At 45.4% G+C, this 24,406-nt stretch overlaps 1 protein-coding gene across 8 annotated transcripts; it reads left to right on the forward strand.

The window, feature by feature from the left end:
- Positions 1-2,868: 2,868 nt before the first annotated feature.
- Znf821 (zinc finger protein 821) lies at positions 2,869-23,379 on the forward strand. Of its 8 annotated transcripts, none has more exons than XM_021169266.2 (8): positions 2,869-3,262; positions 4,687-4,750; positions 8,211-8,327; positions 16,568-16,693; positions 19,598-19,746; positions 20,167-20,271; positions 21,299-21,465; positions 22,411-23,379. In XM_021169266.2, the coding sequence occupies exons 3-8, from the start codon at positions 8,288-8,290 to the stop codon at positions 23,063-23,065; spliced, it is 1,242 nt and encodes a 413-aa protein (XP_021024925.1). In that variant the 5' UTR covers positions 2,869-3,262; positions 4,687-4,750; positions 8,211-8,287; the 3' UTR covers positions 23,066-23,379. The 8 variants fall into 8 exon arrangements, with proteins under 8 accessions (XP_021024925.1, XP_029336697.1, XP_029336695.1 ...); XM_029480835.1 differs by lacking the exon at positions 2,869-3,262 and adding an exon at positions 3,852-3,909; XM_021169267.1 differs by lacking the exon at positions 2,869-3,262 and adding an exon at positions 3,891-4,208 and having other exon boundaries at positions 16,568-16,712.
- Positions 23,380-24,406: the final 1,027 nt, after the last annotated feature.

A 24,406-nucleotide genomic window follows, 5' to 3' on the forward strand; every position in this document is an offset into this window, starting at 1 on the left:
TTCCAATTCTTCTACCTAGCCTTTGTTTTTTGCAAAGGAATGTTTTTTTGGATGTGCCTTATGCACGACAAACTCCTCAAGAGCCACGGGTGTATAAGAGCACTAGTTTTCATTTAAATTATACACTATGCTTTGTGCATAATGCGGATAAACCTTTTACACCCTGTATATTTTTTAAAGAAAAAGATTATCTCTAATTGAGCAGATCAAATTAATACTGCTGACACTATATGGGTAAGAGAAAAGGCTGGGGATGGAGAGATGGCTCAGCAGTCAAGATCACTGACTGCTCTTCCAGAGGTTCTAAGTTTAATTCCCAGAAACCATATGGTGGTTCACAACCATCTGTAATGGGATCTGATGCCCTCTTCTGGTGTGCATGAAGACAGCTACAGTGTACTCCCATACATAGAATCTTTAAGGGGGCAGGGAATCTGGGGATACAGCCCAGTTGGTAGAGTGCTTGTCTAACATGCATGAAGCCTTGACTTCAATTCCCAGCATGAGATGGAATATTTTCCTGAACTTGGAGGCTGGTTGGGCAGCCAGCGAGCCCTATCAATTCTTCTGTCTCCACACGAGACAGCTTTAGGGTTGTGGCTTGTATATGGCCGTGCTCAGTTACTATGTAGGGGTGGAGATTTGAACTCAGGTCCTCATGCTTGCACAGCAAGTGCTCCTACCCCCTAAGCCATCACCCCAGCCTATTAATTATCCTGAGGAGAAAGGAATGTGGCACCGTGGCAAGGGGGCAACTTTGGAGCCAGTTCTTACCTTCCACCTTTATGTGTTGAGTTCTGGTGATTAAAACCTAGTTTGACAGGCTTTTGAAATACGTGTTTTTACTCTCAGAACCATATTAGCAGCTCTTGTGAATTATACTTAAAAAAAAAAAAAAATCCAGGCTGGAAGATAGCTCAGTAGTCGAAGAGATTGCCATGAAGGCATAAGGACAGAAGTTTGGCTCCCTAACACCCATGTAACTGCTGTGGGTATGCCGGCTGCCTGTAATTCCACAGCTCAGCATATAAAGATGGGAGACCCCAGAGCAAGATGGCTAGCTAGACTAGTTGGGTTGTCAAGCTCTGAGTTCAAGTGAGAGACCCCGACTCAGTATATTGAAGAAAGGCATGTGATATCAACCTCTGGCCTCTACACTCACATGCACACATATGTGCAGGTGAACCTGCCCACACATACAACCCTGCACAGGCATGCATACACACGCACATACCAGTACACACACATATCTATGCTAAAAAATAAGTAAATGGAACTGGGGTTCTGAAATGTTTCCTGCCATTGCTAGTGTAATGTAAAGACTTAATGAGGTAGGTCAGTGTAGAAGCCAATAAATATAAAATGGATTTCAGGGCTGGTGAGGTAGCCCAGTGGTCAACTGGGCTATGTGCTTAGCATGGGCTAGCCATATGTTCAGTCCCAAGTACAGGAATCAAACAACAGCAAAAAGGGGGTAAATGGATTAGGAAGATATTTTGGTCCTGTAATTGAGATGGTAGGACAACTATTTTGCAAGCACAGTGACAAAGAGGGCAGGGTAAACCTGGGGCTAGGAGATGGCTGTGGGTAAGGTGCCTATGTACCCACACCCATAGGTGCTCACTGTCCAAAAGCACAAGCTTGGCGACCTGAGTTCAAAATCACAGAACCAACACACAAGCTGGATGTGGTAGCAAAAGCATCTCTAACACTAGCGCCCCTCCGGGGAGACGGGAGGAAGAGACAGGAAAGTCTCCGGAGGTTCCCAAGGCCAGCTAGCTGAGCTCAGAGAGTTGCAAAGGGTTGTCTTGTGACCTGCACGTTTATGGATTTGTGTGTTTGTGCTCATACACAAACCCATGCACCCACAGTGCCATAGCACAGACATAGTAAAAAGAGAAAGAAAACCTATTACTCTGTACAAAGTCTTCCAGGTCTAGAATGAGTCTAGGTGAGGCAGAGGTAAAAGTATGTTTCTCATCACTTGATCATGAACCTGAATCACAACACTGTGGAGACATTTTAAGAACACAGGAAACTCAAAAGAATAGCAGTTGGTTTTTTTGTTTGTTTGTTTGTTTTGTTTTTTCTAGACAGGGTTTCTCTGTATAGCCCTGGCTGTCCTGGAACTCACTTTGTAGACCAGGCTGGCCTCGAACTCAGAAGTCAGCCTGCCTCTGCCTCCCTAGTGCTGGGATTAAAGGTGTGTGCCACCACCGCCCAGCTAAGAATAGCAATATTATGGTTCCATATTATCATAAACAGCCCAGCATCCCCTATACAATTGCTGTGGCGTGAACCCAGGTCCTGTCTACCCTTGAATCTAAGCTGCCCAACATTACACAATAATCTAATAACAAACTCAAGACATTTCATTGGAGGCTATCAGTCAGCTATTTTCTTGTTGAGAATGTCTGCCAGGTCAATTTCAAAGGGATTTAACAAGGCTATGTATGCTGAATCTCTAAGTCTAGCTCACCAAGAATGACGGAGGTCTTAAAGTTACAGTTATTTCAGCTTATATTCATACACAAAAGTCTAAAAGCTAGTTTGATGAGAATATCTCATTTCCTAGGTATGTGTACAAATCAAATTCTTGAATTTGAAATGTTTTCTTGACTGATATTGAATGGTAACTCCTTTCTAAACATTCCAGCCATAGGAAAGCAAACAAGCAGCCAGGCGGTGGTGGCGCATGCCTTTAATCCCAGAGCTTGGGAGGCAGAATCTGGCAGATTTCTGAGTTCGAGGCCAGCCTGGTCTACAGAGTGAGTTCCAGGACAGCCAGGACTACACAGAGAAACCCTGTCTCGAAAAAACAAAACAAAACAAAACAAAAAACAACAACAAAAAGCAAACAAGCAAGAACAATTTACCTACAGCATTGTCAAGGACCACCATTCTTCAATTCCACCGTTCTAGCACATTCTGCAAGACACAGGCAATGACATCTCGTTGGAGATTTCAGGAAGGAAGAATTTGCAAGAATGCTTTATGCAAACACTTAGACTAGTCATTTTATCAGCAAGAGTCAGCACTCTCGTTTGTTCTGCCTCGTGAAGCCGCAAATCATAAGAGAACTTGCACAGGGCTTTCAGAGATTGTTTTACATGACTAGCATAACTCTTGAGAGAAGAGGGCCAGAACAGGGAAGTGACTTGCCCAAAAGCGAACAGACTGGTCGGTGGCAGAGCTGGGACTGAAAGTTGGGCCTTCTAAAACAGGGCTCCTCTTTTTACTTCTCTACAGAGAGACTTCAGAGGTAGGTATGGGTTTTCCACCCAAATAAGGGGAAAGAAGGGAGAGCAACGGAGAAATAATGACGCGGACAGTAACAGGAGTTGCGTTAGAACGGAGTTGAACCACGTTCAGCCTTTCCAAACACCCTTAGATAGCAACAAGGACCACAAGCTACCTAAGTCCTGTGTCTGTGACCACCTGACAGCTTAGTCCCTCCCACAGAAGCTGTGGGCCCTCTTTCGTTACTTTAATTGCCTCGAGAGTTGAAGAAGCCGTGGGACAAGTGGGAGTGAAGAGGGTTTGTGACTACGGGATGGGTGGCTCAGGTTCGGCTACGGAGGGGGAAGCCTGCGGCGGAGCTGTGGTTGGGGGATGTGGGTTCTGTGGCTGAACTCGACTTTGGGAGAGGAAACCAGCCGGGGAGATGACAGCTGAGTGGAGTTCACCCGCTCTAAAGGTGCGCGGAGACGCCAGGACACCTCCGAAAGCCCTTTAGATGCTCAGCTCCGCGTCGCCAGGACCAGGACGCGGGCGGGGCCCCTCTGGAACGCCCGCGATTGGATGCTCCCTAAGCCCCGCCTTCCCGGACCCTTTCCCCGAGGCCCCGCCCACAGCGCCAGGCGCGCGCCTCGGGAGCCGGGAGGGGTCGGGGCGGCGGCGGGAGGAGAGGTGAGGCTCCGGCACGCGCCCCACTCGCTGCGAGAGCGCGAGCCGCGCGCTCCCGTCGTCCGCGTCGCCATCTTTTTTTTTTCCCCCCTCCGTCCGTCTGTCTGCCGTTGGCTTTGTCTGTCCGCCGCGCCGCCCCTCGCCTCCCCGCCGCCAGCCCGGCCCGCAGCCACCCTCTGCCCACCGGGGCCGAGTCCCAGAGAGCCCCGGCCCGGCCGGCCGGAGCTGCGGCCGGGGCCCATTGTCCCGCGGTCTGTCCGTCCGGAGGCGGAGCCCAGGGACGCGGAGCGCCGAGGCTGCGGGTAAAGCGCCCCCGCGCCGGGAATCGGCAGCCCGCGTAGCTCCCGACTGCCCGCGCCGCCGCCCGCCTTTTGTCTGCTCGCTCCTGGGGAGGGGCGGGCTGGGTGCTGCGGCGGCGGCCGGGTGCGGGCCTCGCGGGCCGGCGTCTGACAGGCTGGGGTGGAGCTGGGGGAGGGGAGGATGGGCGTGGGAGAGCGGACGGGGCGGAGGGCCCCCGGCCGTCCTGGCGCGGGCGGGCGGAGGAGCTACTAAATTTAGATTTCCGAGGAGGCTAAGTGGTCCGAGGGCTGGTCAGAAACGCGTAGGGAAACCTCTGGCTCCAGTCTAATTACCTGGGATTTACCTGTGCCCCTGTTGGGAAAAGCCAGAGAGACACCCTCTCAACTGATGGCACACCCCAGCTCCAGCGCCGACCCGAGAGGACCCGGGCACGGTGAAATGGCTGTATGATTGTCTTTCTTCTCTTCTCCCTTTTGGCAGCTTCACATCACTCGGATTCGGGCGACTTTACTTTGCTTCGTGGGAACCTCATCAAGAGCTGGAGGTGGGAGTGCACCCTCTTTTCTTAAGGCTGGAAAAGGGCACACACACACGCACACGCGCGCGCACATCTGTAGTGTGTATGTCCTGGAAGCTGCATCCTAACACCTGTGAGAGAGCAGAGGCAGGATGAGGGGGTGGGGGCCAGTGCATCCTTCCCAAGGACTCTTGACTGTGGCTCTAGAGATGACAAAAACAACCAAAAAAACCCCTACTCCCTTTAAAAGTCGCATCCCTTGTAGGTCGATCCTCAGTTTCCCGTTCTTCCCAGGTTCCCCCCTGAGCTGAAGATACTCGGGCGGCTCGCTATCCAATTACATTCCGAGCTTAAGTATCACATTTGGGCAGCGCTGAAAGCAAAAGGGACCAAGTGACTTTTTGTATCTATGGGATTTTGTTTTAAGAGGGTTGCAACCTATAAAACTAATCTCAGATAATGTGCAGTTTTGGGTCAGGAGTGCCCCGTGCCATTTGTCTGTCTCCTTACTTATTTTCCATGGTTCGCCCCCCTCCTCTGGACTTTTTCTTTCTAGTGGGTGTTTGAATTCTTGTGCCTTGGCTTTGTTTTGTGCGAAGGGAGGGTGTGTGTTTATTTTGCCTTGATCCCTCAGGTGTGAAGTCCCAGGAGGGACCATCTGGTCAGTTCCCCACTGGGCCACTAGGAGGCTGATGAGAGGCAGTGGTTCAGCTGTAGCTGCAGGTTTCCTCTCTGTGCTTTGTAGCTTTCTTACTGAACCGGTGTCTTGCCAGGATGATCTAAATAGAGCCTGGCACTCCTTCAAACAGACTTTATTACCTCAGTCTCAGAGCTTCGGTTCCTGGTCCTTATGGGGGTAAATGGAGATGAGGTATCATTTGTTTTCTGTTACACGGTAGAGAAGTGTAGAAAAATTGGCAGTCTGCATCTCATTCAGCTTTCGACTTTGGGATCCCCAGACACAGAGAAAGACCTAACGTGTGATATTCATTCAGAGCCTATATTAAAATGGGTAGAGAGGGCCGGGCGTGGTGGTGCACGCCCTTAATCCCAGCACTCGGGAGGCAGAGGCAGGCGGATTTCTGAGTTCGAGGCCAGCTTAGTCTACAGAGTGAGTTCCAGGACAGCTAGGGCTACACAGAGAAACCCTGTCTCGAAAAAAACAGAGTAGGGAGAATAAACCAGGTGTAGTGTTACCTCTGATCCCATTGGTCAGAAGGCTGAGGCTAGGGAGTCATTGAATCAAGGGGTTTGAATTCTTGTGCCTTAAGACTCAATCTCCAAAAAAGAGTAGGGGCAGGGGAAAGGAGTGACTGCCCCCTACAGCTGGGGCTGTAGCCTAGTCAGTAGTGTGCTTGCCCACTATGCACAAAGACCTACCTAGCATACACAGAATTTTAGATTCAGTCCCCAGCACCATGGAAGGCTGGGTATGGAGACAGGTACCGCACCTGCCTGTATTGTGTTGAGACAGGAATATCAGAAGTTCAAGATCACTGTTAGCTATATATCCAGTTCAAGATGAGTTAAGGATACATGAAACTCTCATCTCCAAGAAAAAGAGAACCAGAGAATACATCCCCTTTTAGTAGATGTCAGGATGCTGCTCTCTAAAATTGTTCTTTATATTAGGAGTTATTTTCCTTTTTTTAATTGGAGGTCTGAAAAGAACTGTGTTTGGTATGCAGCTATGATAGAAGACTGCCTGAAAGCTGCTTCCTTTGCCACTTCCTGTGGAGGCCTGTCTTTGCCATTGTGGTTTCTTTCTTCTTTTGGTAAGGGGAGCAGGATCTGATTACAGGTCTGAGGGCCTTCTGGCTACATAGAGTAGTAGGTTGGCATTATCAGGTGAGCTTCCTTAACTGGAGTGCACAGTACATCTGGCAGTTTGTCTTAAAGCAGTGAACTATATATTTCTATATGTGAGCCCAGTTTAAGACAGCGAGAACTAAAAAGAAACAGGGAATGACTAAATCCACATCCCTAACTTAAGTAGAAAACAGAATTTCACCTTTTCCATTTACATTGTTCACTCTGCTGTGTTTGTTTTGTGGTGTTGGGAATCGTTGGGAATCGAACCCAGGGTCTGATGCATGCTAGGCAGGCACTCTGCCGATATATATCATCCCCAGTCCTCTGTCTTGTAAAGGAAAGGCCACAGCTTCTGCAACTCCACTTCAGAGTCTCTTACATTGCTTGTGGCTGGACCAGTGTTGTCGTTAACAAGGAACCTCCAAGTTTAAGAATTTGCCTGCCCCTCCATCAGAGGGGCAGCTGCACATCTCTGCTGCTCTTCTTGTATAGGGAGCTTCGCCCTTTATTCCTCCCTGGTCTCCTTGCTACACACAAAATTGAGAAGAGGCTAGAAGATGATGACTTTTGACCTCTTCAGACCCATCTGAGCAGGGCCAGTTGGAGCTCTACATTAGGAGACTGAATTAGTACTCCACCATGGGGAAGGCATCTACTTTTCCGCAGAGAGCGTGTCTTGAGTGGTGGAAGTTTGATTTGCTCTGTATCATCATGCCTCGGCCTGGTAGGGTGCCTCTATTGCAGATAAGTGATAGCCTTGCTGCCTCTAAGCCTCGTTCCTTAGAAAACTTTCTAGAGATACAGACTCCAGGTCGTGACTTCCAGTTGCACATGTGCCAGGTCAGCCACTACAGGTCTTTGTTGTCTTTTTGCTTTCTTTCACATCTGTGGGAGTAATCCCTATACCCACAGTACTTCTAACCTCGATTGCCCGGATTTGCATCCTTTTCTATCCAGTGCTCTTGACTGCGACCACTTAGTAGTAGTCTGAATCCCAAAGAAGAAGTCTCATAAGTAGTCGCCTCTCAAGTTTCTTGGTCCTTGACTTTGAGTTAGAGATTTAGTTACCTTTTTCATTTCATTAGTTTAGTTATTTATATCTAGTGAGTTTTATATGCTCAAAAAGTATTTTTTTATGTTGAGTTCAAAATGAGCTTGTAATAAAACTGGTAACTGTGATGTACACTCTGTTAACAGTTTGAAGGATTAAAAATCAACTGTTATGGCAAAGATCGAGAACTGAGTCATTGGCAAAAGCTGACACTGTTGTGACTTAAAAAAAATACTTAAAACCTTTAAATAAAACACAGTTGTAGAAATATATATATATACCTTGCACAATAAAAGTCAATGATAACATCAAACTGATATGGTGTAAAACAAATACTGTCTTCTAAAACCAGGACTAGAAAAGGTTAACTACACTAACTACTTCTATTAAACACATAAAGTTTAGCCAGATTAACAAGGCAACCAAAAGGAGTAAGGTATAAATAAGAAGGTATGCCAGGGTCGGGCAAACACAGAAGTGGATGCTCACAGTCAGCTATTGGATGGATCACAGGGCCCCCAATGGAGGAGCTAGAGAAAGAAGTATTTTTTAAGATCCTTAAATGTTCTAATTTTATAATTTATGGGAAGAATAACAGGCTAAATTTTTTTTTTTTTTTTGCAGGTCAGCACCGTACGAGGAGGTAGTGACCTGTCCAGGGGTGAAACTGGGGAAGAGCCGAGCTTGTGTATCAGGGAAACATGTCCCGTAGGAAACAGACAAACCCAAATAAAGTTCACTGTGAGTACTGGGCTTTGTCTCTTGAAACCTGGGTTGGAATGAAAGAGGAGCCTGAGTTTTGGGGGAGAGGCTCACACTCATTTGTTGGGGGGTCAGGGGGAGAAAGGGCTAAAGATTCCCAGTATGGATTTGAAGTATAAAGTTACTGGAGTGCTGTCTAACTTGCCCAAGGGGTATGTATATGTGTTTGATTCATCTTTAATATGAACAATTACAGGAAACTTATTTTGTGAAAAAGTATATTAGGTGTCAAGGCTGTAAAACTAAACTATAATACAGCTATACATACATACAGAAGAAACATAAAATATAAGCTAGTATATGCTATTTGCCCAATAGATGCAGTATAAATTATGTACCACAGATGTTAAAAATAGGACAGTTTCAGTACCTGAGGTAGTGATGGAGTGCTTGATGAAAGAAACCCTAGACCATGAACTTAAACAGGCCTTAGAGGATGAAAGGTGGACTTAGACAGAAGGGACGGGAATGCACCTGATCTGTTAGAGAAGGAAGAGAGTTCTAGAAAGCAAAAGTTTTATTTGTCTAAAATCACAGGCTAGGTGACCCCAGTGTAAAACCCCATCCAGCTAAATTTTTAACTTGTGAAAAGGACTTAAGAAAACCTCCAGCCTGGACTGGTGAGATGGCTCAGTGGATACGAGCACTGACTGCTCTTCCGAAGGTCCTGAGTTCAAATCCCAGCAACCACATGGTGGCTCACAACCATCTATAATGAGATCTGATGCCCTCTTCTGGTGTGTCTGAGGACAGCCACAGTGTACTCACATATAATAAATAAATCTGTAAAAACAAGAAAAGAAAAGCTTCAGCAGTATATAGGAACCCAACACCAACAGAAAGCCGATCTAAAGGGAACGACCAGGGGGCAAGGTCTAAGCCCCATCAAGCAGCAGAACTTGGCAGCTTTGGCCCCACGGTTCTGGCTTTAAGGCTCTACAAGCCAGGGAAAGCTGCTGAGACTCAGTTCGTCAGCAGCGTCCCTTCTGTATAGTGAGAAACAGCAACAAAACCTAAACCAAGTGCTTGTACAAGTGTGAGGACCTGAGTTCAGGCCTCCAGAACCCATGGGAATAAAATCAAAATCATTAAAAATAAATCCTTAGGGTTGAGATGGCTCAACAGGGAACCTGCATTGGCAGCTAATGATCTGAGTTTGATTTCTGGGACCAACATGGTGGAAGAAAAGAACCAACTCCTGCAGGTTGTCCTTTAGCCTACCACATACGTGTACATGCTTAAGTACATGTTCACATACATGCACAAGCATGATACATTTTTTAAAAATATATAGGTATAATAGTATGAGTTAGGTGTAATATTGTGAACTTACAGCCCCCAGGCTGGAGGAGGGGGCAGAGACAGGTGGATTCTGGAAACTCGATGGTCAGATAGTCTAGTGACACAGCAAGGTTTAGTTTCAGTTAAATACCCTGTCAAAAAAAAAAGAGAGAGAGCAATGGAGAAAGACATTGACCTCTAGCTTCTATGCTGGATGCACACACACACACACACACACATCAAACAGAATAATTAGTGACTATCAGTTTGTGATAATTAGCCATTCTCCTATGTTCAGGTTAGAGAAGCATACTCAACTGAATGTTCATAAAATAGACAGACAGGTGGCTAATAGGAAGTACAGTACAGCAGCAGAAAATTCACAGATGTATGTGATCTTTCTTGATGGGCCTTACACATGGTCAGCAGGTGCTCTACCACACAGCTACAGCCTCACTCTGTATGACTTTCTTCTTAAAGCAGTAAGTAAGCAAAATATTGGAGAGGAGTTATTTTTTTATTTTTTTTGTTTTTTCGAGATAGGGTTTCTCTGTGTAGCCCTGGCTGTCCTGGAACTCACTCTGTAGACCAGGCTGGCCTTGAACTCAGAAATCTGCCTGCCTCTGCCTCCCAAGTGCTGGCATTAAAAGTGTGCGCCACCACTGCCCGGCTTGGAGAGGGGTTATTATGTAAGAATTAAGATGACTAAAATTTCTTGAAACCATTGTGACCAAAGAAGTTATGATAGCTTTGACATCTTACATTAGTGATACTGGGTAACAAACTTTAATATATGATCATTGTTTAAGTCCTGGAAATGTTGAATAAGATAGAACCGGGTGGGTGCTTCCAGCTGTTAATCTGGGATAGGTAGATTTCCAAGGTTGCTTAGTATAAAGGTGAGTCATTTAGGAAGATTTAGAAATTTCTGCTGAAACAGATGTAATGTGTCTGCAGGTAAAAAAACAAAGGAGTTAGTGGGGTGACAGCACAATTGTACTAAAGTCTAAGAAGCAGCAAAGCTGGAGTGGCCTGTGCCTATGTCTGCATAGCTCTGTCTGTTAGGTTCATGCCCTACCACCATAGACAGCCAAAACCAAGACAGAACTAGAGTCAGAAAACTTGAGGCCCTGGCTTTAATTTTTAGTTTTAAATTTGTGTTACATAGTATAAAACAGGTGTTTATCTCTATGTCCATGCATCACATGCATGTCTGATACCCACAGAGCCAGACGAGGACATCAGGTCCTCTACAACTGCATTATGAACAGTGGGTGCTCTGATTGAAGAGTAGCCATTTCCCCAGCCTCTGAACTACACAAGGCTGTGAGCCACCATTCGGGTGCTGGGGATCAAACCTGGCTCCTCTAAAAGCAGTAGCAGGCTTCTGTAGCACACACTTTGGTTTTCTATCTAAATCATCCAAACAGCCCATTCCTATCTGCTTTAGCAGACTCAATGCAAAATTGAGAACCCAGAATTACTCATTGTAAAGAAGTTGCCACTGAGTTGAAACCTTGTGTTTCAGGCCTTCTCTCTTACCTGCTTTCCCACTTCTTCCCTTTCTGAGTACAAGTCTGTCTGTTGACTGGAGAATTTGAAAATGCAGTCCTTTGTGTGCTCACATTTCATGTCCTGAAATCAAGGAAGCCACAAGGTAAAAAGTTTCCCTCAAGACACTTGGCTCTCAGGTTGCAGGCCCTGAAGCTGCAGAGGGAAGCTGTGTAAACGCCCAGGTCCTTTCCTTTCTGAGAAACCGGGGGGAGTGGGATGGAACTGCTGTTCCCCACATAGACAGCACTCCTCAGAGTGCCAGCTGGGAAGGAATCACGGTGCGCCCCCCTCACCGTATATCCTCTCCACCCCCAGCTCCCACACTGCTGCTTTTTCTGAACAGACATCTGCTCACTTGGAGAATATGTTCAACTGGGTAATTTCAGGAAGCCCAAACTTGCATTGATTAAAACTATACTAAGGACCCAAAGGGGAAAAGAGCAAAATCTTGGTCCTTTGAAGACTTTTAACTTGGTCTTTCCAGCTTTTTTCAAATGGGCTTTCATTGCCTTATTCTTCACTGGTCTGTGAATCCCTAGGCAAAAGTGAGATAAACACTCTCTGCATTTCATACCAAATTTAAAGAGTGAGAGGAGAAAGAAAAGAGTGCCTGGGGTTTATTGTGGAACCTGGCTATCGATAGGCAGAAAAATGCCCACATTTAATAAGAAGGTGACCCTACATTAATATCTGGGAGCTAGAAAATTTTAACTTAATCTAATAGTCTCAAGATAAAATAATAGTTTTACATTATAAAAATAGGTAATTCACAGGGCTAGAGAAGTGGCTCAGTGGTTAGAGCACTGGCTGCCCTTCCAGAAGACCTGGGTTCAGTTCCCAGCACCCACATGGCAGCTCACAACTGTCTGTAACTTGAATTCCAGGGAATATGTCACTCTCACATGTAGGCAAAGTATAAATGCACCTAAAATAAAAATAATTTTTAAAAAAGGCAACGCTACATTTCTTAGTCACAAATATTTGTAACATATTGTACTTGAATTAACATGTAAATTTCTTTCTTTTTTTTTTTTTTTTTTTTTTTTTTTTTTTTTTTTTTGAGACAGGGTTTCTCTGTAGCCCCTGGCTGTCCTGGAACTCACTCTGTAGACCAGGCTGGCCTTGAACTCAGAAATCCGTCTGCCTCTGCCTCCCAAGTGCTGGGATTAAAGGCGTGCACCACCATGCCCGGCTAACATGTAAATTTCTTACAACTTTTGTTTTGTGTATGGGGTAGAGAGGGAGGGCATGCTGCAGTATATACATGAGGACAGCTGCCAAGTGTGGGTCCTCTCCTTCAACCATGTGGGTTCCAGGAATTGAACTCAGGCATGGGGGAAAGTGCCTCTATCCGCTGACCCATCTCATCAGCTCCAGTGACATATTTCTTAGCAGCTTTCGCTACCTTCTCTCTAAAGGATAATTCTTGACAGGTGGATTTGGAGATTAGCTAAAAATAACTACTGGACAAATCATTTACTTTTGTTAGGAAGTTTGATAAAATCACCTTTAAGATTTAAAAATAAATATATATTGTTCATGTTGCTATTTAGACTAGGAACAGCCTTAAAGGATAATATTTGTTTTAGGCTTTTCCATTATCAGGAATAGAATAAAAGAGTAGTGGGGTAGTGTTTCTGCACTGCTGAAAAAATAATGTATTCCAAGTTCCTTAGCTGAGAACACTGAAAAGAATCGTAGTTAGGTAACAGTGAAGGGACTCAATTCTGTTCTAGAAAGGTCTAAATAGTTAACTTCATAGAATTTTGAGTTCATGTTGATAAAGATGAAACTGAATTACTGGCTCGTTTAGAAAGATTGATCTGCTTTTAGATATCTTTTAAAATTCAATTTAATTTTATGTGTATGGGTGTTTTGCCTTGCATACCTGGCACCCATAGAGGTCAGGAGAAGTGGGTATCGAATCTCTTGTAACCAGAGCTTACAGATAGTTTTGAGCCACCATGTGGGTGCTGGGAATCAAACCTGGGTCCTCTGGCAGAGGTGTCAGTGCTCTTAACCACCAAGCCATCTCTACCTCCCTTCTAGATATCTGTCCCCAGGTGCAATGTGACAGGGAACATTTTTATTGTTCATTTCTGGCATGTTCTAGATCCAGCTCAGTTCCTCACAGACCTGAGGTGTCACTGATGAGACTCACCGACTGGCTTCTCTCCTTAGTGCCTGGTCTGTCTCTGGCCCTTAGGTCCAGGGCCATGAGCCAATGTAGAAGACTTCACTATTCGAGCTGGCCATGGCTTTGCTGGTTCAGTTGGGATCAGCTGGGAAGGTTAAACACTTCTGCAGAGGAGGGGTGAGAACCACTGGACACCTTCCTTTTGCCTTCTCTGATAGGATGTTGTTTTAGTAGCTTAGAGCCCACACGTTGCCTTAGAAATGGGGAACACAGGCTAGTGCACACTTTAATCCCACCACTCAGGAGAAAGAGGTGGGTATCTACCTGTGAATATTCAAACCTAGCCTGCCCTACGTAATGAATTGTAGGCCAGCCAGAGCCATATAGAGATAACCAGTCTAAAAAAAGAAAAAGGCAAACAACAAAAATGTGAACATGGTTTTAAAGCAACTAATTTTTCTTTTTCTTGAGGTCTATATACCTAGAAAAACATTCTAAGTCTCTCCACCTCCATTACTGCCACGGGATAAGTTTGTCACAATGTCAGTTTCTCTAATCTAGGCATAGTGACTCATGACAGTGCTATCAGACCGTCTTTTTTTCCTCTTGTCATATTGTGGCCTTGAAAACATTTTGATATTTGAGGAGTTGTTGCATGATATGAAGATACAACATTACTATGATGAGAGCCAGTCTACCACAAAGAGACACGTATTTGTTGCAACAGACCTGAAAGCCCTGTCTCATCAAATTCATACCTCTACTTCTAGCACATGGGAAGTCGGGACTTTGGAGGATAGGGTTATAGCTGAGGACCAAAAGCTATGCTCGAGACTGTAGGCTTTAACCCCTAACCCAAGAGAAAGATCAAGAACAATAGCCCAGGGCTGGAGAGATGGCTTGGGGGTTAAGAGCACTGTCTGCTCTTCCAGAGGTCCTGAGTTCAATTCTCAGCAACCACATGGTGGCTCACAACCATCTGTAATGAGATCTGGTGTTCCCTTCTGGCCTGCAAGCATACATACAGGCAGAATGCTGTATACATAATAAATAAATCTTTAAAAACAACAAAAACTGGAGCCCAGAAAAGACATTATAGTTACATAGGCCCCAATACTTGGTTTTACCATAGACCTTCGTTTTCATCCATTTTTAGAAAGTGATTTATGTTCAATTATGTGTTTATAGGCTTATGTTCACATGAGTCAGGTCCTTGTGGAGGCCAGAAACATCATATTCCCTGGAGCAGGAGCTATAGGCAGCTGGGAGCCTCTGACATGGGAACTGGAAACCAAACTTAGCAAGAGCAATAATATACATCCATTCTACTGCTGAGCCACCCCTCCATCCCCTTTGGCTGTCTTAATGACACACAGATAGTGTGGGGATATGGTGGGTCGTGGGCAGTAAGAATACATACCGTAGAATCAAGTGAGGGACCAGATGCTAGTGAGCTACAGTGCGTGTGCAGCATCACAGCTTGAGTGCAGCCCCCAGAACCACAGACCTGTCCACCGTCCTCCATAGGTGCACTGTGGTACAGCTATACCTCCCCACACACAGGCAATAAAAAGTTAAAATGTAAAGAGAAAGAATTAAGGTGAGGACTATGTAGTACTTACAAAGCCTGGACGAGCACACAGCACACAGTGACTGTAACTGGTGTTCAGTTCTCAGTATATAGTAGCAGTATTTATGGATTATTCACTTAATGAGGGAGCAAATAAATTACATGGAATTGAGCCCCATCAGTTTTTACACTGACCAAGGAACAGCTAACCTCCTTAACTTTGTACTCTGCCTCCCAAATCTTAGCCTGTCTACTGTCCTTTCCCTTTTCAGTAAGAAAGAGCCTGGTCTATAAACATTTCCCTGGGGTTTTTGATATATTCCTTTGTTGACTGGGGAATTGGGCCTGTAGTTCCATTTTTTTTTTAGATTTATTTATTTATTTTATGTATATGAGTACACTGTAGCTGTGCAGATGGTTGTGAGCCTTCATGTGGTTGTTGGGAACTGAATTTTAGGACCTTTGCTTGCTCTGGTCAGCCCTGCTCGCTGAAAGATTTATTTATTATTATAAATAAGTACACTGTAGTTGTCATCAGACTCACCAGAAGAGGATGTCAGATCTCATTACAGGTGGTTGTGAGCCACCATGTGGTTGCTGGGATTTGAACTCAGGACCTACAGAAGAGCAGTCAGTGCTTGTACCACTGAGCCATCTTGCCAGCCCCATGAAGTTCTGTTCTTACAATTTTTTTTTTTTTCCGAGACAGAGTTTCTCTGTATAGCCCTGGCTGTCCTGGAACTCACTCTGTAGACCAGGCTGGCCTTGAACTCAGAAATTCGCCTGCCTCTGCCTCCCAAGTGCTGGGATTAAAGGCATGTGCCTCCATGCCTGGCTTGTAGTTCCATTCTTAATGAGATAAGAAAAACCTATCTCTTTTTTTCTATATACCTAGCTCCTGGAAATTAAAAGGCTGTTGGCAGGTTAGCTCTTCAATAAGCATGGATCACAGGCAGAGTTCATGAAAAGTAAATGCAAAATCAGGGATGGCCACAAGGCCAGACTGACCCAAGGAGACAAGGCCGGATAAGTAGTATCTGTTGTAGGTTAGTCAGTGTGTTTCAGGGAGTTAGAATATTATCCCCCCAGCCCCTGCTCCTCCCCTCCCCTCTCCATCTGGTACTTGGCCAGTCATGTTTATCATGGTAATTGCAGTAGACATCAGAGCAAGGCAGGGGGAATGACCAGGACATAGATCACAGCTGTAGGCATGAGTGTTGAAGGAAGATGGGGTTGGAGATTTACTCAGGATTACAGAAGCGTTTGTGAAATGAATGAGATAGAGTGCATTAGGGCTGTGCTAACAGTAATTTCAGACAGATGGTTGCCCAGTCTCTTGCCATGCCTCCACTCCACTGCTCCTCCTCTTCCCTCTGTCTTCCCAGTCCTAATGGAAGGTTGCAATGGAATTGAGATTCTGTAGTTAAATTTGTAAAGTAGTGATTAATCACCTTTCCAAAAGTCAAGAATAGGAAGATTTAAGATAAGCTAACTGCCCAGGAAGAGCAGCTACACCCAGAGACTGTTGGAGCTAGTGGCATTGCTTGGAGATAAATGGGTCCACACAGGGTACTTGCCTCTCACAAGATACCTTTGAATGGTCTGAGCTTCCAACTAGTTTGCCTAGGCGTGTACTGTCCAACTGGTGGCCTGACTACTTTTTCTTGTGATCACCAGGGGATCAAGTATTTGCTGGGTTAGAAGAACAAGCCCGACAGGCAATGATGAAAACCGATTTTCCTGGAGACCTTGGCAGCCAGCGACAAGCCATCCAACAACTACGAGATCAGGACTCCAGTAGCAGTGAGTTCTGCACCTTCTGGTAATGACTCAGGGCAATGGGAGAGGAACTAATAGCGTGTGTGCTGTGGGGTTGTGCGTGGGGGTGGGAGGAAGATCTTAGAAGGCAGATTGATCTCAGGTCTGAATCTGTTCACTGGAGAGAGGACAGTCGGCATGGTTTCATGCCTCATGGACTCTAGTAATTGACACTGCTGTACCATATACAGAGTTTCATGGTGACTGTGATATAGGACATGCTAAGGTTAGTGTTGAGGCAGCTTGTGGGCCAGGTCAAAGAAAAAGAAAAAAATCCCTTTGCCTCAGGTCTATTTATTTATAGTTAATGAAGTATGAGAGACATTAATGAATTTTTGCTTGAGGTCCTAGTTTTAATGTTTTACAGATTTGCTTAGTGATGAGATTATGTAGCATATAAAATGCTGAAGTCCAGGCTTTCCCACACCAAAGTCCTTACCAGATTTCTGTGTTTAGGAGATAAAAAAAAAAAAAGGACTTATCAGTTAAGGCTCATGGATTGTCTGTTCCATGATCTGCCTGAATAGACTCATTCTGAGCTGTGTTATTTCCCAGAAAGGTCTCTGCATGCTCCTGACTTTATCCACGATACTGATTTTTATGAAATGTCAGTTTAGAGTGAAATCTCTGGTTTGGTTTGGTTTTTTAACGAGTTGAAAGCTGAGTTCAATTCCCAGCAACCACATGGTGGTTCACAACCATCTGTAATGGGATCTGATGCCTTCTTCTGGTGTCTCTGAAGACAGCTACAGTGTACTCGTCATATATATAAAAAAAATAAATAAATAGTCGGGCGTGGTGGCACACACCTTTAATCCCAGCACTCGGGAGGCAGAGGCAGGCGGATTCTGAGTTCGAGGCCAGCCTGGTCTACAGAGTGAGTTCCGGGACAGTCGGAACTACACAGAGAAACCCTGTCTTGAAAAAAAACAAAAAAATAAAAAATAAAAATAAATAAATAAATAAATTAAATTAAATCTAAAGAAAGAAAGAAAGAAACAAACAAACAAACCCTAGGATTTCTCAGAATCCTGTGGAACACAGCAGTTTCTAATAGGCTATTGTTCTAAAACAATAAAAAGTTGTACCATCCTTCTAGACAGCATACTTTTTAAAAAAAATGTTCCTGCTAGAGTCACTCAGATAATTGACAAGTTACAAAAGTGCATTGTATGCAGCCATGCCTTAGACTAAACCTACAAGTGTTCCACACTGGATGCTAGTGAGAAAATGATGTAGTCTGGACCAGCCCTTCATGGCTGAGATGGATTTGAGTGACAGAAAGCTTTAAGGATACATTCTATGCTCTTGAGCACCAAAGTGAGGTCTGCCCCATGACTGACACATCTATGTAGACGTGCATAACCCTGTGTTATCTATCCAAAGAGAAATGATCTTGTTTTGCAGATTTAGAACTTAATGCAAACAGAAGGGAAACAGGAAGCCCAGTCAGCAGAAAAATGAGCCTGCTGTACATGCAGGGTGTGAAGAGACTCCTTACACTAGCCCTAGGAGGCCAGAATCCAAGCAGGAGGGAAAGGGAGGGCTGTGACCTGATGACTTCTCTAAGGCGGGACTTCCTCTGTGATCTTTAAAACATCCACGCTGAACATCATTTGTTATTGTGGGTGTTTGCTCCCCTCAATCATTTTCTCCCTCTATTTTTATTTATTTTTTTATTTATAAATGATGAACAAAATCAGCTCACACAAACCGTGCAGATTCATTGGCCACAGGTAGATAACCTGACAGCCACATGCTTCCCTGCTAAACTAAAACAGTGACTTCTGTCTAAAGTGAGGAACAACACTTCCCCCACTTCTTTCACATTTAGTTTTCCATTAGGTAAGGCAGAGAACCACCTGAAACAGGTTTTATTAGCTTAAAATGTACATTATAGTGTATTAGTAACAGTGGACAGCTGAGCATAGTGGGATACACCTTTGATCCCAGCACTTAAAAGCAGAGACAGGAAGTTCTCTTGAGTGTGAGGCCAGCCTGGTCTACATAGAGTTCCAGGACAACCAGGGCTACACACAGAAACTGTCTCAAAAGAGGGGGGAAGAGAACAAGAGGAGAAGATAAATGGATACCTTCTATCCCTATAAATATAAACTGTCCAGGGTTGGTTGCTATGCTAATTCTATTTCACACTGTAATGTATAGCCCTTCCCTATAAATGGATACAATTTAAAACTAGTTGATTCTTATATCCTTCCTAAATGAGGAAATAAAATTCTGTTACTATATATGGAAGTATATATTAATGTTTGTTGTGAGAGAAGATTGGTGACCTCAGGGTAGAACTGTCTGAGGCAGCATGGGAAGATTGTGCAGGTGGCTGAGGAGACAAGTAAGTAATAATAGGCCAGGAAGAGGGTCGCTAAGTCCAAGATGACGTGATGGGGGGTGAGTTTGGGATGGTGTGCTTCAGGAGGTTCCATCTCAAGGGTTAAGATACTAAGAACCATGAATAACACAAGCATGGTGACATATGCCTAGAATCCCAGCACTTGGGGGAGAGGGGCAGGAGGATCAGAAGTTCAAGGTCAGCCTTGAATACATAGTAAGACTGAAGCCAGCCTGGGCTACATGAGACCTGTTTCAAAAATAACAATTACTACTTTGGTAATGTACAAAGCTAGTTAGGATTTTTAATGCAGATTTGCCTCACATTTTCCCTGTAGTATATATATGTGTGTGTGTGTGTGTGTATATCATAATGAATGGTAGTTATAGCTGATTTGTGCCCACCAAGCACTGATGCAAACTGTATTACCTGAAGTCTGAAAATGTTTTTTTCATTGTAGCTGCAAACTGTTAAATGGACAGCTGCTCAGGATGTATTCTTACAAAAATCAGAACAAGTGACCAATTTATGTGTTCCAGGTGACAGTGAAGGTGACGAAGAGGAGACCACACAAGATGAAGTATCTTCCCACACATCAGAGGAAGATGGTGGGGTAGTCAAAGTGGAAAAGGAATTAGAGACTACGGAAGCACCTGTCAGTAGTGGGGACGCACTAGCAGAGCGCGAGGCAAGTGCACGCAGGCCTCGGCCGGCCGACTGGCCAGCAGCTTTCCCTCCGCCCCAGCCTGCACCCCCGAAGCTCTCGCTCCCTCCCCAGCAGAGTGAGAACTACTCTCAGGAGCGTCTCTCTCTCAGGAGGATGTTTTCAGGTTATATCAGTCAGGCTGTCTTGTGGAACCAGTTTCCAAATACATTGTATCCTAAGGATTCCTGCCAGGAACATGTGGAAGGGAATCTAGTCCTTTCCCTACAGAGTCCCGTGTCCTCAGGGCAGAAAGCCTTAAAAATTGAAGAAATGTAATTTCTCTTATTCAAACAATATTTTATCCCTCAGTGTGCAGTGGGAACCTAAGACTACAGCAGGAGGTGGGGCGGGGAGGAGACTAGGGAAGAGTCTTCATGGCTTGCCTGTTTGGTGGATTTGCAGGTCACAGAAAACCTAAATTCTGACCCCTTACTTGAACTCTGCCAGTGTCCCCTCTGCCAGCTAGACTGTGGGAGTCGGGAGCAGCTGATTGCACATGTGTACCAGGTATGGAATGGGGAGGGAGTTCTGGGGCTGAGTGCCAGCAGTGTAGAGGTCAGATGCTGCAGTGGCCGTGGCCTCTGCAAAGGAAGCTCAGGTTACTGGTTCTCCTAGGACTCCTTCCACCCCTCATAGCATCTTAGGAAATAATGGTTGCATTCTCATACAGATAGATACAGTGTAGAATTAAGTATCATGGTTTTACTAAATTGTTTAATACAGTCAGTAGTGAAATAAACTAAACTGACTTAATGACAGTTTTTAAAGCGGGGTAGGGCCAACATAAATTATATAATGTGAGTCAACAAGATGGCTCTGGTGGTAAAGGCACCTGCTCCCAAGCCTGATGACCTGAGTCCAGTCCTCAGGACCCACACAGTGGACGGAGAGAACTCATTGCCCTTGTTATCCTCTGACCTCTACACACACACACTGTGGCATGCTACAAGCACACAGATAAAACACAGAGCGGACATATTTTGGCAAGGAAACCGCGTAAGACATGTCCCCTTAATAGGTACACTACTAAGAGTATGTTCTGAGACAACAGTACACAGCCCAGGTTGGGCCAAGCTTTAGAGATCATATCTGTAAAGCTAGTTGGTTCATTAGAAGTACTTCTTCAGAAACCCGAGGAAAGACAGCCCATGAATACTTGTTACACACCACTCCTCCCGCCCGGCCCCTTGAGTGTACTCCTAAAATGCACTTGCATCGGTACACTATGAGCCAGGGAAGACAAAACTATCAGGAGCATGAATTCCTTTAAGTCCCTGAGGCGGGCTCTGGAACTCCATTATTCTTCAATCATTCACGTGTCCCAGAATATGGCCAGAACGCACAGTAATAAAATCTGAGCAATGGTCTGTATAGCTGGGCTCCTCTGGAAATCCACTAACACAATAGGCTGTGCTTTTTCCAGGAGCTAAAAAAAAAAAATTTCAAGTCCCTCAGTCCAAGGGAAGGAAAAAGAAGGGGTGGAAACTGTCCTGAAGGCAACAAGAAATTGACAGCTTAAGGCTTTGTTTTACAGCATACTGCAGCAGTGGTGAGTGCCAAGAGTTACATGTGTCCTGTCTGTGGACGGGCCCTTAGCTCCCCAGGGTCTTTGGGTCGCCACCTTCTAATCCATTCAGAAGATCAGCGGTCTAACTGTGCTGTGTGTGGAGCCCGTTTTACTAGCCATGCCACTTTTAACAGGTTAGTAGAACACCTGTCCTTGTGCTCAGAGCAAGTTACGGGGTTTAAGATGCTGCTTTCCCAGGTCAAAAGAAACAAAAGATAAATGACTCAAATGAACTGACAGAACAAATCTAGAAATAAAAGCAATGAGACTTGGAGATGCGATAGACAGTATGCACTGGTTACCCCTCAAGGGAAATGAATTGCTTTTTTTCCCTATCAGAATATTTCCAACTAGAAAGTGATGCAGAAACATGCAAGAGCATTATTGATAAAACAGACAGACGTTGCAGTATGCTAAGAGGATCCTGGTGTAAGGACACACTGCTGTTTTCTAGGAAGACTAAAACACTGTCTCCTCCCATTGCTTTGTTTGTACAGTACATGAGCTACTTTTCTTTTTTGGTTTGTTTGTTTGTTTGTTTGTTTGTTTGTTTGTTTGTTTGTTTGTTTGTTTTTCAAGACAGGGTTTCTCTGTGTCCTGGAACTCACTCTGTAGACCAGGCTGGCTTCGAACTCAGAAATCCGCCTGCCTCTGCCTCCCAAGTGCTGGGATTAAAGGTGTGTACTACCACTGCCTGGCAACAAGCTAGAAGGAAAACTTCTAGGCAGTGTCAGATAGGAGGTGGTAAGGCAGTGAATTAATTGTACCTGTGTGAAGGAAGTGTCCACCTCCAGGCCCCTTCATTCACACACCAGGCTTAAACCTGCACAGCTCCTTAAGAAACTGCCATTCTGACTTAGCCTTGCAGGGTTATTCTAGGTAGGTTTCTATGGTGGGTAGCTCAGTTGCTAATTCGAGGAGTGTCCTAAAGCATAGTAGGTACCCTAGTCCAAAGAAGAGAAGGGGTCTTCCGACCCTTCAAACCAAACAGTAGACTTGGGACAGTCTGCCTAGCTGTTAAGGAGTAAGACCTACTTGCCTCAGGGAGATACTAACCATCAAACATCTTTACTTCTCAGTGAGAAACTCCCTCAAGTACTTAATATGGAATCCGTACCCCAAGTCCACAGTGAAGGTCCCTCCAGTGCTGAAGGAAAGGACATTGCCTGTAGTCCTCCAGTATACCCTGCTGGAATTCTGCTTGTTTGCAACAACTGTGCTGCTTACCGCAAGCTACTGGAAACACAGACTCCCAGCGTACGCAAGTGGGCCCTTCGGCGACAGAATGAACCTTTGGAAGTAAGGCTGCAACGACTTGAACGAGAACGCACAGCCAAGAAGAGTCGTCGAGACAATGAGACCCCAGAGGAGAGGGAGGTAAGACGCATGAGGGATCGTGAAGCCAAGCGCCTGCAGCGCATGCAAGAGACAGATGAGCAGCGAGCTCGCAGGCTGCAGCGAGACCGGGAGGCCATGAGGCTGAAGCGGGCCAATGAAACCCCAGAGAAGCGGCAGGCCCGACTCATTCGAGAGCGAGAGGCTAAGAGGCTCAAGAGGAGACTGGAGAAAATGGACATGATGTTGCGAGCTCAGTTTGGTCAGGACCCTTCTGCCATGGCAGCCTTAGCAGCCGAAATGAACTTCTTCCAGTTGCCTGTGAGTGGGGTAGAGTTGGACAGCCAGCTTCTAGGGAAAATGGCCTTTGAAGAACAGAACAACAGCTCTCTGCACTGAACCACGCCCTCTTGCCTGACCCCCCATCCACTCCAGCCCTCGGGGATTGGTGCTGCAGTCACTCAGGAGGCCACAGTCCTTGCTGCCACAGGCAGGTCCGGGTTGGTTGCAGGGAAACCTGTGCACCCTCTGCATTTGGGAACAGGATGAGGTCAGGAGGGGACCTGGCTCAATGCAGTTCTAGACAAGGGAGCAGGCACTCCAGAAACCTGGACTCTTCAGCCCACGGTGGCAGGCCAGGACTATGGGACTGTGGGACCCAGTATGGTCCATGAAGCTGTGAGGGCAAATAAATTAATTTTATCTTTACTGGCCTCTGGCTCCTTTGTCTCATTTCTGTTTCATCCAGTGACGTGTGGCAGTAGAGAGCTTTTCAGGGGTTTGTGGGTATTTCTGGTGGCTTTTTCTTTTTGGAGGCAGAGTGCTCTTCAAGTTAGGCTGTCCACGCAAGGACTTAGTGATAGGTGAGATCAAGTCATCTGTGGTGAGGACTAGAGCAGAACAACTCCTCAGTCTTGCAGTTTGGCTGTCACGGCACGCAGGCGAGCTACTCCTCTCTCTTTCTGGGCTGGTGCAAGAATAAGCATAAGCTTCCTTAGCCTGCATCAAAGCCTATGCACAGTTTGCATATTTATAGATCTAGGGCCAGAAGGATGTGCCCTAGTTAATTTGTTGCAAGAAAAATAACTTTGCCAGGAATGTGGACCTCTTCCAATGAAACAGGGACATTTGGATTCCTCTCCCACCTCTGTAGGTCTAAGGCTGTTTAAAAGTGAATCCCAACAAACTACGGGTAAGTCCTCCCTGACCAGCTGAAAAAGAATCACATTGAAGCATGGTGGCACCCACCTGATCTCAGCACTCAGGAGGGCACGAGGGCAGGCAGATCTTTGTGGTCTACAAAGTGGATTCCAGCTAGGGCTGGTTGTTAACAGAGAGATCCTATCTTGCAAACAAACAGAAAAAGAGTTGCACTGAAAAAGAGAGAAGAGACACACTTAATTGATCCCAATGCCTTTTCACAGTATTCCCTACTGAAGTCCTCCTTGGACTATTTCAGACGACTGGATGCACTGTGTCCCACTTTACATACATGGGTTAGCTCTTTCTTTCCACAACATATTAGTACAAATTCAGGAATTAGTTACGTGGGTTCAAAACCCCAGATGAGTGGTTGCTTGCCTAACATGCTATGCTGCAGGCCCTAGCTTTGATCCCTACCATGGCAAAGCCAACCAGCCAAAACCACAAACAAGCTAGGTGTGGTGGTGTGCACTTTTTATCCCAGCACTGGGAGGCAGAGACAGCCTGGTCTAGACAGCTCCAGCACAGCTAGACTCA

This window comes from Mus caroli, chromosome 8 (assembly GCF_900094665.2).
Source record: "Mus caroli chromosome 8, CAROLI_EIJ_v1.1, whole genome shotgun sequence".
Lineage (NCBI taxonomy): Eukaryota > Metazoa > Chordata > Mammalia > Rodentia > Muridae > Mus > Mus caroli.

Excerpts from the sequence above, each read along its gene's own strand:
- Znf821 (XM_021169266.2), top strand. The coding sequence starts at position 8,288 with ATGTCCCGTAGGAAACAGACAAACCCAAATAAAGTTCACT. Across the intron at positions 8,328-16,567 it reads AAACCCAAATAAAGTTCACT|GGGATCAAGTATTTGCTGGG; the intron begins GTGAGTACTGGG and ends TGTGATCACCAG. Across the intron at positions 21,466-22,410 it reads AGCCATGCCACTTTTAACAG|TGAGAAACTCCCTCAAGTAC; the intron begins GTTAGTAGAACA and ends TTTACTTCTCAG.